The sequence below is a fragment of the Amblyomma mixtum genome, chromosome 2, assembly GCF_055824585.1.
Source record: "Amblyomma mixtum isolate Tamu chromosome 2, ASM5582458v1, whole genome shotgun sequence".
In the NCBI taxonomy this organism is placed as follows: Eukaryota; Metazoa; Arthropoda; class Arachnida; order Ixodida; family Ixodidae; genus Amblyomma; species Amblyomma mixtum.
The window spans coordinates 15,030,625-15,046,843 of record NC_143013.1 but is presented as its reverse complement, the minus strand read 5'-3'; the positions used below and the strand labels follow the sequence as shown (position 1 = coordinate 15,046,843).

The window sequence follows — 16,219 nt, the reverse complement described above, 5'->3', positions numbered from 1 at the left end:
ATCTTTGCCCGCTAAATAAGAGTCTGTGTATTCGGTGTAGAGTGAGTGTGTTCTGCTTCGCACTGTTGTCTTTCTTCTTTTCTTTTGTTGCAATCTCGACCGGGATATGCGACGTCTTCAATATGCATTGCTCGAGAGAATTATGCGAATGCATTTTCGCCGCCTTGACGCCTCTCTCGATAAACGCATAAGCTCCGCGGGAAGCCATTCTTTCCAGATCAGACTCCTCTGCCTTCCCCGGAGTTGTAAATAACGAAGACTGGTAGAAGAAGCTTCACCGCTTTTTCCGGATTTGTTGCGCTGTTTTGCCTTTTAGCGACGTCCAAAACTTCGCTTACGCCGCTACGTTGGGCGTATTCTGCGTTACTGCAGGAAGTCCTCAGTTCCCTGGTCCTTAATGAGGAATAATAGCCCTTTCTTCTGATAAATTCCTGTCCCCGGGCTCAACAGGAGCAAACTTGCGAAGAATCTCATGAGAGTGCCGTAAATACTATCGAAGAAATCATATATTTTGGCATCTGTGATTCCGTTCATTCTTTTTTGACTACATGTGCATTTTTTATTTGAACGTTGCTGCAATCCGATATCGATTTCAGCTGCTGGCAAAGCAGTTTTTAGCACCCATGACGACCGCGTCAGCGTATCGACCTGAAATACAAGTCAAAGGGGTTGTACCTCTTGGTTAATACCTGAATGCGAAAGTTTAGATCCCGCATAATAACCTGAACTTATGTTGAACGTTACCTTCATGACCCATATATTTCGCTCTCTATATCCTTACGCTGTCTGTGCCTTTGTTCAGGTTCCGTGCTACTCAGGTGAAACATCGATTTCAACTACACTCGACACTGTGGTAAAAGCATTAAGAACCTTTTTTTTAATTGCGCAACTTGAAAGAAGCGCTCGAAAGCAATGAAAGAAGCGCTCGTGAAGAAAAAATTAACAGCCCGTATTGGGGACTGGGTTTGGGCCGAGAAGAAAGAACAGGTTTATCACACCGTTTTTACCCGTCGCTTCCGTTAATGACGTTTCAGTTCCGCACAGAGCACTTTCCAGAGCACCAATCTTTCCTTTTTTGATCTTTTTATCGGATGGCAGGCCTTGGTTTTCCCTGCTTTCACACTCTGCAACGCACTTCCCCACACACAATTCCTTGTTTTATTTATTTAGCTTCTTTTTTTTTCAGTGGGCTCTTGCGCAAAGAGCCTCCGATTCTGAATACGATAGGAGGCAACAATAAGCCAAATTCTCGGAGCGTAACGTTATGCCTCTCCAGCCGCTGGTTGCCTTTCGTTCCAAAGTTCGTGCTTTTCCTCAACTAAGCACATTTCCGACCGAGGCACTTTTTCTCCTGAAATCCATAACTTGCCCGGCGGAGCGCAAGTTTATGCCTCTTCTATGCGGTGGCGATTGTTTATTTTTTTTTTTTTTTTGCGGAGCTGGATTTGCGCTTGGAGCCATATATGAAATTAATGCGCACGGTTTTCGAAATATGTCTCGGAGATGTTCGCATGGTTCTCTCATTTAAACTCTTTCTGTCTATCTCTCTCTCTCTCTCTCCTGCTATTTTTTACACTTGTTTGTGTGCACACAAATTCGTTTCGCGTTTCTGTCTTCCCGTTTCACTCTTTTTTTTTCTTTCAATTAATTTCTTGCCTCACAGGTTCTCCTGTTGAGTCCATTGAACTTGGGAAAGATAGGTCCGTGTGCAACTGCAAGGCACAAGTGAGCACTGACCCTGAAATTTAAATATTAATTTGTCATTCGCCTGTGTGCAGTTCAAAGCACGTCACGGTCTGATTTCTCGCCTTAAATTTGTGCATTTGGCTGCACTGAGGTTAATTCGCACTCCCGGTAGGAAAGCAACGAGGTGAATTTATTCTCCACCTGTTCGTGTTTCTGGATAGAACCCCCCCCCCCCCCCCTCCCCTTCTTTTTTCAGCTGTGACGATGACGATAACAATGACTATTTTCCGTCCTGAAGATTGCGGGAACTGGGAATAAAAAGCTTTGAGAACAGCTTGAACAGCTGCGGAAACATATATTGCATTATAACTACGATTGGCAGACATCAATACTGGACACAGCAATCATCAGCTCTGCAACATAATAAAGGTATCTATAAACGAAAAAAAATTGCTTTAACAACGTTGAAATTCGGGCTTGTTGCTTCATACTTCGGAGCAATAGAGCGAACTGTTAGTTTAGTTTATGGGGTTTAACCTCCCAAAGCGACTAAGGCTATGAGAGACGCCTTAGTGGAGGGCTCCGGAAATTTCGACCACCTGGGGTTCTTTAACGTGCACTGACATCGCACAGTACACGGGCCTCTAGAATTTCTCCTCCAAAGAAATTCTAGCCGCCGCGGCCGGTATCGAACCCGCGTCTTTTGGGTCAGCAGCCGAGCACCATAACCGCTGAGCCACCGCAGCGGCAGAGCGAACAGGACAAGGGACCAAGAAAGAGTAGACACACACAGCGCTAACTTCCAACAACTTTATTAGAAACAAAAGCACAAGAATTTATACATGCATTTTTGCCGTGTATTATTGCTCCGAAAGAAAATTATTGCCAACACATAAAACAATATAAAACATTCGCCATCTCCCATAGGTTGGGAAATTCATAACGGAAGGGAGAGACCTCTTCAGACACTCTCACATACCATAATGCCCGCCTGCTCACACACACATTTCGGGCGTACCAGAGCAATTAAACAGACAAATCGGGTAAAAAATTTAATCACTGTTGTAAAGAAAAGCTGTGTTCGAAAAAAATGCACGTTTTCTATTATTTTACGCGATAGCATTAGAGGCCTTGTTCCCCAGAAAATACGGCGTCGGCGTTGTCGGCGTTGCGAGCGACAAATCCCGAGCATGGCTCTGGCAGGTGGTCCCCAGAGAGCAACCCTAGGAGTCAGGTGGGCCAGCTGCCTCCGAAGTGGCCCACCTAGGGGCAGATGGCAGCATGCAGTTCGGTGTATCCATGCGCAAAGAATGAAAGTCGTAAAGTGTTCGAGGACTACGCGGAGGAGTCGCGAGCATTCCATTCGGCAATTGGCTTTCCGTGAAGTCGCCACGACTAGACTCCGTACAGCATTGCGAACATGCTTCAGACCATGGTTTGAATGGACACTACGGCGAAGGCACCGCACTGTCCGGATTGCCAACGCCGGTTGTGCCAGGCGGGGCTCCACGGTTGCCTTAGCAGCCTGCGGCTGTGGCCACAATTTGCCGCCGTTCGTCATCCTGAAAGAGCCGAAGGGAAAAATTCCAGTGATCGTCCGCGTGAGTCTTCGCGTACCAGGTGAGGAGAATTTGTTTTGCTATTTTACATAAGAAAAATAGCATGCTTGACTATGAGCTCGTGTGCTAAACAGCATTTTTTTTTTCATTTTCAGCGAACGCAAAAAACACTGGAAGACGTCAAAAAGTCCAGGAATGGTCGACCAAAATGTGGGGTCCGAACACTGATGACGACCGGCGGCTTCTGGTGTCGGATCAGGCACGTATACACAAAGCTCGAGCGGCAAAAGACGAACCTCAGGAGTGCTGCACTGACATCGTGTACGTGCCAGCCAGTTGCACCAGGCTTCTTCAGTCTGCCGACGTGTTCTAGAACAAGCAGTTCCAGTCTTTGGCAGTTCCAGTCTTTGGCAGTTCCAGTCTTTGGCGAACTTGTAAAGCCTGTATGCCGAAGGGCGAGAAAACGCCGAAAGGAAGCGTATGGAAGCCTTCACGACAGGACATGCTAGAGATGTGGACTGCCGTCCCATAAGACACCATTGCCCGCTTCTTCAACGGCTTAAGGATCGCGAGCGCGCTCGATGTGTCTGAGGACGGCGAGCTGCATGATCGGCTCGCCGACTTTGGCGCCGTGGTCCCGAAAGACCGCGATGGGCTGAAGGACAAATGCATTGGCCTCGTTTTTGGGTCGGATACTGATGAATCCTTAGACGGCTTTGTGATTGAATAAAACGACAAAGACAGTAAGGAAACAGTATTCGAAAATCAGTTTTGCTAAAGCAGTGCAGACTGTATTGCATACTTTTAGTGGCCGCCATTTTCTTTAGGGGTTATGTTGGATATTGGGGCGGAACTGAAAAAGTGCCTCCTCCCCCCCCTCCCCCCCCCCTTCACAATTTTGGTTGAATTATCTCTTTGGTGGGGGGTGGAGAGGGCAGGGGGGGGGCGTTTTCCTGGTATTTGACGGCATATGATTAATGCGGCACTTCCTACCGATAACAAAGACATACATAATCGAACCACGAGCTTTTAGTTTCTTCCCCGGGGTGTGCCGATAAGAATGGCTTCAAAACTAGTGATTACGCATTTATGTTTGCATCTTGCCAACGCACACAGGTACTGCTACACGCAAAACTGCCGTTGAACATAATTTACGATTTTGCGGCTTGCAGCATGCCCGAAAACAAAAGAAAACGAAACAAACCTGAGTGAAACAACGCGAAGTAGGTGTCGAGCCTGTTCCATCGGTGACAGGGGCCAAGTTTAGCAACGACCCCAAGGCAAGCGCTGTCTCCTGGAGCACGTGATACTTCTCATTAAATCGGGGCTCTTCTGAGCGTCCACAAGGGGGGAACAACTGCGATCTTTCACAATCAGCTCGAGGCGTCAGATGCGTGACACAAGGAGGAGACTTGGGGCGCTAACTGCAGCCAAGCATCTGAAATATTCACGCCTCTAGGAAAACTGGAGCCGGAAAGAGAGAGTGTCTTCAGTGGGCGGCCAAAGTAAGTTGGACAACACAGTGCACACGAGTTCAGCAACTCTCGGCTAAAAACAAGAGGCGTGCAACTGGCTTAACAGCTTATTATGGAACGCACACTCGGCGGCTCGTTGCGGGGCTCTCGGAATCCGACGTAGCGGGCTCGCCTTTCGAAAGATCGTGAGCCTCGCAAGGGCCTCATCAAACCGGACGAGTTTCAGGCGGACGCGATAATCGTGCGCTGTGTGTGTGCGTGTGTATTTTTAGCGCCCCTCCCGCGGACAGGAGCTTGTTACATGCTCGTAGACCTCCCACCGAGAACCCGTCTTCCCGAGTGCGCGAGCAGACTGCGGCGAGCAGGTGGCGAGCGCGGTCATTCGGATAACTGTAGCACGACGGCGTATAAGGACTCCATTATGGCGGCAGTTTGCGGTCTACGTATAAACCTGTGCGCAGACCGCTGGATGAGTTCGCCGCCTGCTTGCCGAGCCTGCCTGCTGGAAGCCCACTGGAGTTCGCAGGTGAACGTCTCTCAACACACTGCGTGGTTATGCGGCGTCGCGAAACGAGGTAATTTATCGTCGTTTGGAGCCCGTTAAAGCGGGGAGGAGCACAATTTTGAAGTTTGCGGGGGTCGCAGTTGCAGAGGAGAGAGTTAACTGAAGATCGGTTTATTTGTCCTTTAGTTGACGTAGCTGGACTCAGGATTATGATGGAGCCGAAGAAACAAGTATCCTTAAGGGGTGTATGTTCCCAGATTCAGACCCCGATTAATGCCTTCGGTAATGGCTTTCAGGAAGAACTTATTCATTTCCAGTGAGGCATGAGAATATATACTCGCGGTTTTAGACTTCACTTTATAATGTACTTTTTAAACTGGTTTTTGGTTTATGGGGGTTTAACGTCCCAAAGCGACTCAGGTTATGAGGGACGCCATAGCGGAGGGCTCCGAAAAATTCAAAATGCACTGACATCGCACAGTACTCGGACATCTACAATTTCGTCTCCATCTAAATTCGACCGCCGCGGCCGGGATCGAACCCGCGTCTTTCGGGTCAGCAGCCGAGCGCTGTAAACACTGAGCCACCGCTGCAGCTAGAAAGGCAAGGTACTGTTGGGACTGGGTGTCCGAGCCATGAAACGGTCGAGGCGACGGTGAGTCAAATGAACTTTATGTACAGTATGTACAAGGGCTTTTACATGATACAAGGGTCATGAGCACCACGGGCAGGCACACAGAAGAAGGGCGGCCCCGGCGGCGAGCGTAGCTCCGGCGTGATGGCTCTTCTGCTGCCCGTCTGCTGCTCTGGTTCAGCGCGGCTCCGTTTTTATAGCCGCTAGTAACGGTTACGGCAGCCAGCCGTTCAAATCCTCCAATCACTGGCCACCGTTCAAATTAGACCAATGGTCGAGAGCCGGCGAGCGTCGGAGGAGTTCGCACCGACGGAGAGGAGGAGAGGAGGAAGGGTCCGTGTCGGCGCCGGCGTGGCTGGATGAGTCACGCTGCACGTCGCGACATGCCCGAGAGAGTCTGGGCCTGCTTTGAGCGACGGCGGGCGCGCAGCGCTTGTTTCCAGAGAGGCCAGCCAGCGAAATGTGGGCTCCGGCACTACAGTACCTAGAATAGCACCTTCACTGTAAAAGGCACCCAAAGAAAGGTGCCTTTTAAACTTCGTTACAAGACAAAAAAATGTTGCGATATAAGTGATGTAGCAGGGTTTGGAAGCAGTTTGGCAGAAAGCAAATGAGACAAGAAGGCCAAAAATATTAACAAACTTTTTTGCCCGCTATCTGTCCGTGTTATTAACTAGCAACATACCTCGACTGGCCGCAGCTTTAGACGTTATCCTATACGCGTTTACACAAGCCAGGATGTTTCGCACAAGGAGCCGTTTCTAAACCCATACTCAGCGACTCTGGTCTGGGTATACCGTGTGGTTCAAACCACTATTTAGTCTGAAAAGCAATGAAGGCGTGGGTGGAAGTGCTCATTCTATTCTCGGCCGGGTTAGCTTATTCTTGAAAGAAATTCTCGAGGCGCACAGCACACCAATTCGCACCACAACAACAGCCATCCAGGAAGCGCTGTTTCGATCCGAAACGCCTGTCGGCGAAGACTCACTGCTTCACAGCTGAGTGTTCAGTGGTTCCGCATCCGGTCTCCGGGCCGGCACCTCCGTTCTTCCCGGGAATCCGGCAGCCATGGTTTCGGACCAAGGCGTCTAGGCCTCCACAGAAATCCTCTTTGCCGCCACAAAAACCACGGGAAGAACCAACCCAAATGTAACAGACAAAAAAAAAAATGAAAAAGAGAGGATAGCACGCAAACCCGAAATGCGGCACACAGACCGCAGTGGGCGGAAGGCGGCGTTCTCGCAACCATCAGAGCGGGACAAAATAAGTCGGCAAGAGCCAATCGAAACGAATCCAGCAAACAATCGAGGTCTTCGCGTGCGAAGCTGGAAATGATGGATGACCCGCCGTTCGATCTGCAGGCTAGCTGGCGCGCGCGCCCATACACACACATGGAGCTAGGGGACGACCAGCAGCGGCTTCCTGGTGAGAACAGTACGTCCCGAAAGTACACGCTCGCTGAAAAGAATGAGTAGAAGAAGAGCGCAGAAAACAAGCGATAAGACGAAGGCACGCACGAGGAGAAGGAAGTGAGGCACGGACACGATGACCGACGGAGGCGTAGATGGCCGCGTGAGGGCCGTCGATGCCCGCCTGGCTAAAGCCTCCCAGTTTGTTCGGGATTTTGTTGGCGTTGTTGGCGGCGATCCTATGGGGCTCACCGCCCCCGCCGCCTATCGGTTCCCTTTGGCGAGCGCTGGTGTGGTCGGCGTGTCGGCGGTGGCCCCAAGTGCGCCGTGCCGGTGGCGGACGCATCGTCGTCGCGCTGTCGTCGGAATATGGTTATTAACGACGCCGACGGGGGCGGAAGGATGCCGTGAAAAATGGCGCGCCTCTTTCGGCGCTCTCTTTTTTTCCTGCTTCGATCTCCACGAGCGTAGTCGAGCCTGGGCCACCCTTTCCCTTCGCCCTCGGACGAGACTCTCAGCTCGTGTCCTCGGTCGAAGACACGGCCGACGCGTGCACGATATATTGGGCCGGAAGGGATGCCTCCGCGCTGGCTCGATAGGCCCTCTTGAGCGAAGTTTCGTTACAGCGAAAGGAAAAGAGTAGGTACGCTAACCTTTTTAACGGCGAAAGCCAGCGAGAACAGCCATGCGCCAGTTTGAAAGTGTTACCGTTCTGGCTATTTCTTTTTGGAAATGGCTGTACATCGCTGTCACAACAAGGGGATAGGTGCGGTATACAGATATTGATGTGTCACTCCATATTTCTGGAGATGAAAAAAACACTGGGAGTTACCAATTTCTTTTTTCTAATCCTGAGTGTAGCAATATTGAGTGGTCATATTATACTTACTATTCTACATGCGCACATATACGCTTCAGTGGGTGTTTGACTTGAAGACTTGAAAAAACAAAAACAAAAAAACGTAGTTCAACCGAGCAGGACGTGCGAAAGCTTTTGGCACAGATGGAATTCGATGGAGACAACGACGTGCAATGCACAGCGCGAGAATGTGTAGCAGTTTAACACGAGGCGTGATCGGCTGCGGTGATAGCATAATGCTGTTGTGCAGTGGCCAGCGAAGCTGATCTGCTCGAACCCCCGCGAGTTCGAAACCCAGTCGCTGCGATGTTTATTTCATTTCTGCAGGTTGGCCAAGATCTACCTCTAGGTCATGCAAGCCACAAGATTACTGGTTGGGTATGACTGCGTTAAGTAGTGTTTTGGCACTAAAACTGATTGAGCCGTACTTGCGGCGAAATCTCCAGCCGTAAGCTTGAACCGTCAGACTTTGCTTCTAAGGTTTTTATTTCCTGTACTGGGGACTAGTTCTGTTGATGACTCGAGCACACGCTGCTCGAAATCGTGGGTACATTGTCATTAAAGCCGCTTTATGTTTTGTAGCGGATTTACTCCACTCAGTGCAAACTCTCCGCTTATGTCGTGTGCTGCTATACTGGATGTTTCACCTAACACTTTACCGAATTTTTAAAAGTAGGCTTTTTATTTAGAAGTGCGCTTTTTTCAGCATAGCATTGCCTGTGGTGCAGTACATCAGAATATAGCTAAGACGCGCTAACTAGCAGGTTGGTTAACCAATAATGAATAGTTAACATTCTAACTATTACTGTTAGGCTCCTTAATTATTGAGAGGCGTGTAAGCCACCGTAAGTAATATCCATATCAGTTTTTAGAATTTCGAAAACACGGTCACCCTCGGCGTTGTGTCCTTACAAATTTTGGCAACACCGCGCCAAAGTACGTACGCTTTCGAGAAGCTTGCAGGCAAAGCAATCTTTCCAGTGCACGCAACACGTCGGAATCCTATCCAGGCGTTCGTGGCACCGGGCGAAGTTTCCCATCATCCTTTTTTTTTTCCATTCTTCTTTGCTCTTCTTCAACAGGGCCAACTTATTTTTGATAGTATTTCATGTAGCATCCAACGTGTGTTTCTGTCTCTTGGCTCCATTTCTCCTTTGGCAAGAGCGCACAGCACACAAGAATGGAGGTGATGACGGGACACTCGATTTCACGTTTTTTTTCTCTCTCTTTGTGCGTCGCCCTGTTTTAAGGCGACATGTTCAGCCAATCGTCCACTCATCGCTTTTCGGTCTTGCGCGTTGCTTTTCTGCCACGAAAGTCTTTTCTCAACGTTTAACGTAGACCGCTAATTTTCGCAAATGATAACGCCTCTAAGAATCACGCTCACGAGCACTGCGGTGATCGCCGAACGGAAGCGCTACAGATACGCTTTCCGTTGCGCACACAAGGGGTGTAAGTTCGCGACCCGGTGTTAAGTTCTTCCCGGTGTATTTTATGTTCGGGAGTGTTCTGGTGATTTGCATAGAAGGACAAAAATTCGCGGACACTGCAAAGCCGAGATGTGAGCGTTAAATATCTTACTGCATTAAAAAACTTTTCTGGCTATGCAGCCGATGAAGACAGCATACGGCTACGACAGAACGAAGGAGTTGGAAAAGATTTTTTTTAACAACTCAGGCAAAGGGTTGAATGGAATGACCCATTCGTGATAAAATTGATGAGGTTGCAGACTACGCAGATTATTTCTTCAGATTGAGGAACGATGGAATCACCATCACCCATTACGTCTCACGGCGCATATTGAAGCAAGAAGTATTTTAGATACTGTACGGCATATTCCTATTTCTCGCCGTGGAACCGGTTCGTAGCCCCAGTAGGCACAACGATTAGGCTAAGCGTTCTCGGTCACAGCGTCTATAGTGCAACTGCTTACGTAGGTCAAATTTCTGCTCTTTCAGACTTAAGATGACACTGACAGGAAAGAAAATTACGTTGGGCTACATGTTATCAGCAAAGTGCAGGTCCTTGACGCCTGCAACTTAATTTTGATTTATCTCGTCGACCGTCCACTGGCAACTACTTTTGCCAGCCCTCAGTGTGAGCAAGACAACCGATGTAAACGAAACATGAACAATCATTTCAAGATGTTGTGAATGCAGTATTCAGTCTATTCTCTACCTATGCTTGACCGGTCAAACTGTCCTTGCCTGTGTACGGATGCATCGTGAAGATATGTTTAAAACACCGTCACGTCCGGCCAATTCGTAGCCTTGCGCTTGAAGGAGTGAATGCCACCGTTAAACACGCTCCGCTCGACGCACACTGCAGTTGAATAGTAGATTGTACAGTGGTCCACATTCTTGTCTAGAACGCTCGAACAGCGCTCCGCAGAGTGCACTTGCGTCGTTTACGAGTGGCCAGGACTCGCGAGACCCTACCGTATACTGCATGCACATTCCCATGGATTGCGTTGAACTCCTCGTGTCTTTAAAACAGCATCATGCCCGCCATGCAGAGGAGAATTTCAGAAATTTACAGCAGAGCGCTGTAAAGAAGTTTGTGGACGACTGTACGACTCGTAGTGTGCACCCAAGCAAGCAAGAATCTTTTGCCACTAGAGTGCAGCCATTCCCAAATGTTGCCAAGTCCGGTTTGTTCCTAGAGCATGACAATTAACCGGCAACTGAAAAGTTGCAGCATTCGACGAGCTTAAAGAGATCGAATATGTGAAACTTTCAGATAAAGCATTAGAAGCTTTTCTGTGCCAGCATTCGTAACGGTGACGTAATCGTCAAATAAAGTCGTCGCCATGTTCAGGCTTCTACGCAGCGTATCGCGCCGGTTGGAGGCAATGACGATGTTATCTACGGTGGAAGTACATTACCCAACGAAAAAAACTAACGCCATGGAATGTAAAGCATGCTGAACATTCTTTGGTGGCATACGACGGCTCACGGTGGTGCGTTGGCAAAGACAGCGGAAGTGTGAAACCTCGTCGTCAGCGCGACCATCGCCGAGCTTCTCCGCACTTCTTGGCCGTTGCAAGGAGAAACCTGATTGTCGTTGTGGCTATACCAAAGATTACGTCACTAAAAGCTGACGCAAAAACGCTTGACGTGCTTCACCGACAAGATTAATACATTCGAATCCGTGTTTCTCATCGAGTCCTCAAGAAAAGACTCAGCATTACTCACTCACTTGCTTGCTGGTGCAAACTACGAGGAGCCCGTGGGGGTGAAGTTTGGCGCACAACAAGTCTGCAGTCTAACTGCATACTGAACACGATGCAACTAGATTTTGCGGCAAGAGTGGGTTTACATTCAGCGCGTACGATTAGGAAGTGAAGGGTACGGGAAGGCGGCGTCAGAAACCGGCTAGAGGCTCGAGCGCATCGGGAGTGACTCGCACACAGAAAACGTAGACCTGAGCCGTTCACGATTTTTTTAATGCTTGCGTCACAGTCACGCAGAAATCACAACTTTGCGAGTTACGAAACTGTCGGATGTTCGCCTCACGGGCGAGGCGGGCTTCTGCGCGTGGATGAGGATGACACTGTGCCTCAGGTGGCGTCCTTTGGGCGTGGCCATGGTCGCTTTCAGAAGCAGCGACCTGCAGGCATCACGAAAGTCAGCGCGCCTGTCCTCAGGAACCCCGGAGTCAAGCCTGAAGAATGGAATGTAGCAATCTGCAAAAAGAGAATAATAAAATGGCTGAGGCCTAGTCAGATGCGAAGCATATTGATGGCTAGGCTTGGTAAAGTTCCTCGCTTTGTTCTTCAGTTGTTGTAGAACGTTGTCGCCGAGCCGCATATTGAGCACGCCGCTTAGCCAGACGTTCATCCCGCTTTTCATCGGTCTCTGTGGCACGCTGAAGCTTCCGCTTCTCGTTCAAATCAGCCCTGCTTCTAGGCGGCATCCCAACACCTGGCCGCCTCGTAAATGCCCGGAGAGTGAGGCAAGCTCAGCTTTATACCGCTGCTGTAGCGTCATGTGGTCAGCTGCAGCGCCTCTGATGTGGAGCCTCCACCGCCGCGGCCGACCGCGCGAGCCGGCAGCCCATCTCTCCTCTGCTGTGACGTCATGTTGTCACGTGGTCACGCTAAAGGTCAATAGGAGCTCCACCGCCGCGCTCGACGGGCTGTAGTGTAGCTCTAGTAATATGCTTCGCATAAAAACAATCACAGGACGGTTACGAGTTGGTAGCGGTAATTACCCAGCGTCAGCTATCGTTTGATTGCGAAGAAATGGAGATAGACATGAACGTGACAGACTAGAGTGGATACTCTCTTTCCACTAAGCCACTGCAGCGTTGGCCTAGTAGTTAGAACCATCAAAGGGCAGCTCAAAAAGACTAAACAGGACGCAGCAGAAGGAAAGAAACACAGGACAACGCTCGTCCTGTGTTTCAGTGTTTGTGCGGTGTCCTTTGCAGCCTTTTTGCGTTGTCCTCAGTATGAACCTACTAGCCCAGGCTCAAAATTTATTCTAGTGGTTAAAGTATCCCCTTCGTATTCGGGAGGTACTGCACGTATATGTCCGAGGTGGATTTTGACCTGCGGGTTCTCTACGCAGTGTGCTCAGAAGGGCTATGCGGACGGCGCTGATGACGCACATTTTTCAAGAACGAGCTAAGAACGGGTAGCGGTGTAAAAATTTACATCGTTCATGCTCCCTGCGTAATGCACGTGACTCAGTGGTAGGTTTTGCAATGATCGTACGTGTGCAGCTTGTGCTGTGAACGACGTAGACGCCGTCACAAATGGCGTCGCTTCGTCTCCGCTTTGGCTCATCGTGTATGGCGATTCTGCGTAGTTAGATTCGTAACTACCGTGGCCTCGTGCCGTGGCCACCCCTACGACGTAGAAGGCGCTACTAGCAGATATCGCTGTCAGAATAATATTGGTCACACCTATCGCACGAACGATGAGAATAGTAAGCAGAAAGAACTACTGCTTTGAAACAGCTCCGGAGTAGTAATACGATATGATGGCTTCATGTTTATTTCCTTCCAATTATTCTTCCGTTCCTTTACAATTGTCTCAGGAACGCCACGCCTAGCTCCCGTTTCTTTGTTGTCTATCGCCCAGGCGTAGAGATAACTGGGGAATGGCATCGTTCAAGCTAAGCACTAAGAACGAATAAGGAAAACTGATTGACATTGGAATTGAATTGGCAGGGTACGCTGGCCTGCGCCTTATAGAAATTGTAGTGCCAGCCTTGATACATAAGCCGTACTTAAAACGAGAGGACGCACTAATATTAATGAGGTGTGTACCTGTCATTCCAGTCACAAAAAGAAAACCGTGTCTGCCAGACGCAGAGCTTTTTTTTCCACCCTTGGCTGAGCGGTTTGACCGCTGTTGGGATCCCAGAGCGGTAAGGCATCCTTTTAATTTTCGTTCCCCCTTTACTGCGGAAACAAATTAGTTGCCAGGAATCCGTGACGTCGTGTGTGTCACCAATCCAAACCGATGCTTCGAAGCGTGGTGCGAATTAATTACCCACAATTCCTTCGTCCGGGACTTACCAAGCCAGCTGTCGACGTCGGGCATCGTCCAGTAGATGTTGTACATTTGGCACGACACAAGCTCGAGCCCGGCAGCTGCAACCGCCTTTTCTTCGATGTCCGCTATCGCGGTCTCCGGTATGGGTGCACTGTAGCAGAACCGCTGGGACAGCAATTTCTTCGGGTTCTGGGAGCAAAACGAAGGAGGCCCCATGAGGTACTAAACTCGCAAAGCTACACGGAGTGACACCACTAAGCAAAGCGCATAGTTAAGGATACAGAAAAACACGCTGCTGACCATCAACGTGGCCGGGCCGCAGTTGCAACACCGCTGTTTGTCAACAGGGATATTTCCGCAGCCTCGCTTCCATCCCCATGTGGCGCCTTTACATCCCTTCACTAATGCTTTTGCGGTGAGAGGGACCCATGATCAATTCTGCGGGATTTTACCGAATTCATGCTATTCTTCGAGCAAAAATTTCATTCCAGCATGAACGCGATTATTCCGAAAAGTTTTACAAACTCCTCAGCGAAATGAAGTCTGTCCTTGAGGCAGCAAACAGGAGGACGTGCTTTCGACGGACGTCGAATTCACGACGCAGGAAGAACATAAAAGCTGCCCTGTTCATGCGCGGGAAATATCGGGGCAGTGCATGCGCAGGTGACTTGAATAATTATATCGAGGTAAGGATTGTGCAAACGTCAGAAAGGAGCGCACTCTGTATCCCTTTTTCTGAAGGAAGTACACACACACACACACACACAAAAAAAAAAGACCGCTCAAATATGAAGCAAATAATTTGGACCGCAGCTTTCGGGATTAAAAAGTATTCAATAACCGAGTGAGCGAGAAATGTTTGCATTGTTCGTATTGAAGCACGCGAGCACCGAAAAGCAAAACCTGTGGCAGATGGAATACCAATATGATTGATGACGAAGCCAGGAAGCAGTGATCGATCTATGTTAAAAAAATGAAATTCAGTTGAGTGGAAACAGTCAGTGAAGCTGGAAGGGTACTGCACGGGAAGGAACGAGTTGTTTGTATGGTGGGCACATTTCGAATTGCGCATCAGTGCCCCTCACCAGTTCTTACAACATGTGCTTTGGAATAAGTGAGCACTTCATTGAAGCAGACAGAGAGAGGGCAAATGGCAAGACAGGGGCGCAACTGCCTACAATGACGACACTTCAAACCAACCTAATCCAAATATCATGAACCAACTAGCCCGCGAAAGAATCTTGCTTCGGCTTGCAACATGCACCTGTCTAAACCCATGCACGATAGAAAATCATTCTCCACAATACACTTGGCACGCCTACAACCGGCTACGCCTGCACGAATTACTCACGGATAGAAAGGGCTTCCATTCTTCAGTACAGCAAAGCTGGTACCACACGTCTGTGATGGCGGCACCCGTAAAAGACACCGCCATAAACTCTCCGCCGTCCTTCAGCGCCAGGAAAACGTTTCGGTAGGCGCGCTCCAGGTCGTTAACGTAGTGGAATGCCATGAACGAGTAGACGCGGTCGAACTGCCCGTACTTGTCCACGATGGACTGAACATCACCGCTTTCGATGTCAAGGACGTCGTAGACTACAGCAGGATGGGCGTAGTTCTTTCGGGCGTACTCTACCATGGACGCAGACTTGTCCGTGGCAATGAGTCGGCGGAACCGGCCCAGACGAGGCAGGAGAGCTTCCGTGACGAAGTTGCCCGGTCCGCAGCCCACGTCCAGATACTGGTCGTCGGCTTCGGCAGGCCGCCTGAACTGGACGTTGGTCAGAGCTTTGAGGTTATCCCTGTAGTTGTGCTCCCTCAGCCATAGGAAGGTCCTCGGGTCGCGCTCTTTGCCTGAGGTACCGGCTGCTGAAGTAGTCGGCGGCATGACAGCTATCCCTCTCAGAGACCAAGCTTTCAACGGCGTTCTCATTCTGATAAGATGATTCATGGTGACGCCGAAGAAGACCGGAGTAGCTAGCCCTCCCAGTTATGCTCTCGGAATTCGAATACGGACACCAAACTGCGTGCGCTTCGTGCTGCAGGCAGGCTGCGCAGTTCCGCAGGTGCTGCTATTTATTAATGCGTTGTTTCTGCCTACGTGTAGCACTCATGTGATAGCGATAACTAGCTAGCTATATAATGACTGTCAACACTTGCTCATGTGATAGTACGATAACCAGCTAGATATATTCTGTCTGTCACGGGGGTTTATGGCTGAAACAGCTGTTGTTGATAAAAATCTTTTAAGGTTACTTACAACGCGTTTGCGTGGAATGACGAGACGAACTCCCGCTGCTTGTTGCCGCTGTTATCCATAATTTTAATGTAACATACCCAGACTGAGGATCGGTCAAGGACAGCCATGTATGTTGGCTAATCTACTGGAAACAAAAAAAAAATTGGAATTCGCCTTATGGAGTGGAACGCGACAGCTTATTGCAGCGCTGCCAGGGAGTCCACGGAACGCCATCGCCCCTTCAGCGCGACGCCTTGCCCGTTCGAAACAGCTTTGAGCGCAACGCATTTTTGAGGAGAGGAAATCTCAGCAATTGCCTCACATCTCGGTGGACACCCGAACACCGCAGT

General features: G+C 49.4%; 1 protein-coding gene and 1 pseudogene across 1 annotated transcript; one reads left to right on the top strand and one right to left on the bottom strand.

Annotated features, from left to right (window-relative positions):
* The first annotated feature begins 2,876 nt into the window (after nucleotides 1-2,876).
* On the top strand, nucleotides 2,877-3,975 carry LOC149358504 (uncharacterized; annotated as a pseudogene).
* A 7,613-nt stretch (nucleotides 3,976-11,588) lies between these two features.
* On the bottom strand, nucleotides 11,589-15,518 carry LOC149358503 (juvenile hormone acid O-methyltransferase-like). Its single transcript, XM_089567562.1, has 3 exons — nucleotides 14,982-15,518; nucleotides 13,654-13,819; nucleotides 11,589-11,812 (listed from the first exon to the last, which is right to left on the bottom strand). Exons 1-3 carry the CDS (start codon nucleotides 15,516-15,518, stop codon nucleotides 11,589-11,591), a joined length of 927 nt encoding a protein of 308 aa, XP_089423688.1.
* Between the last annotated feature and the right edge of the window lie 701 nt (nucleotides 15,519-16,219).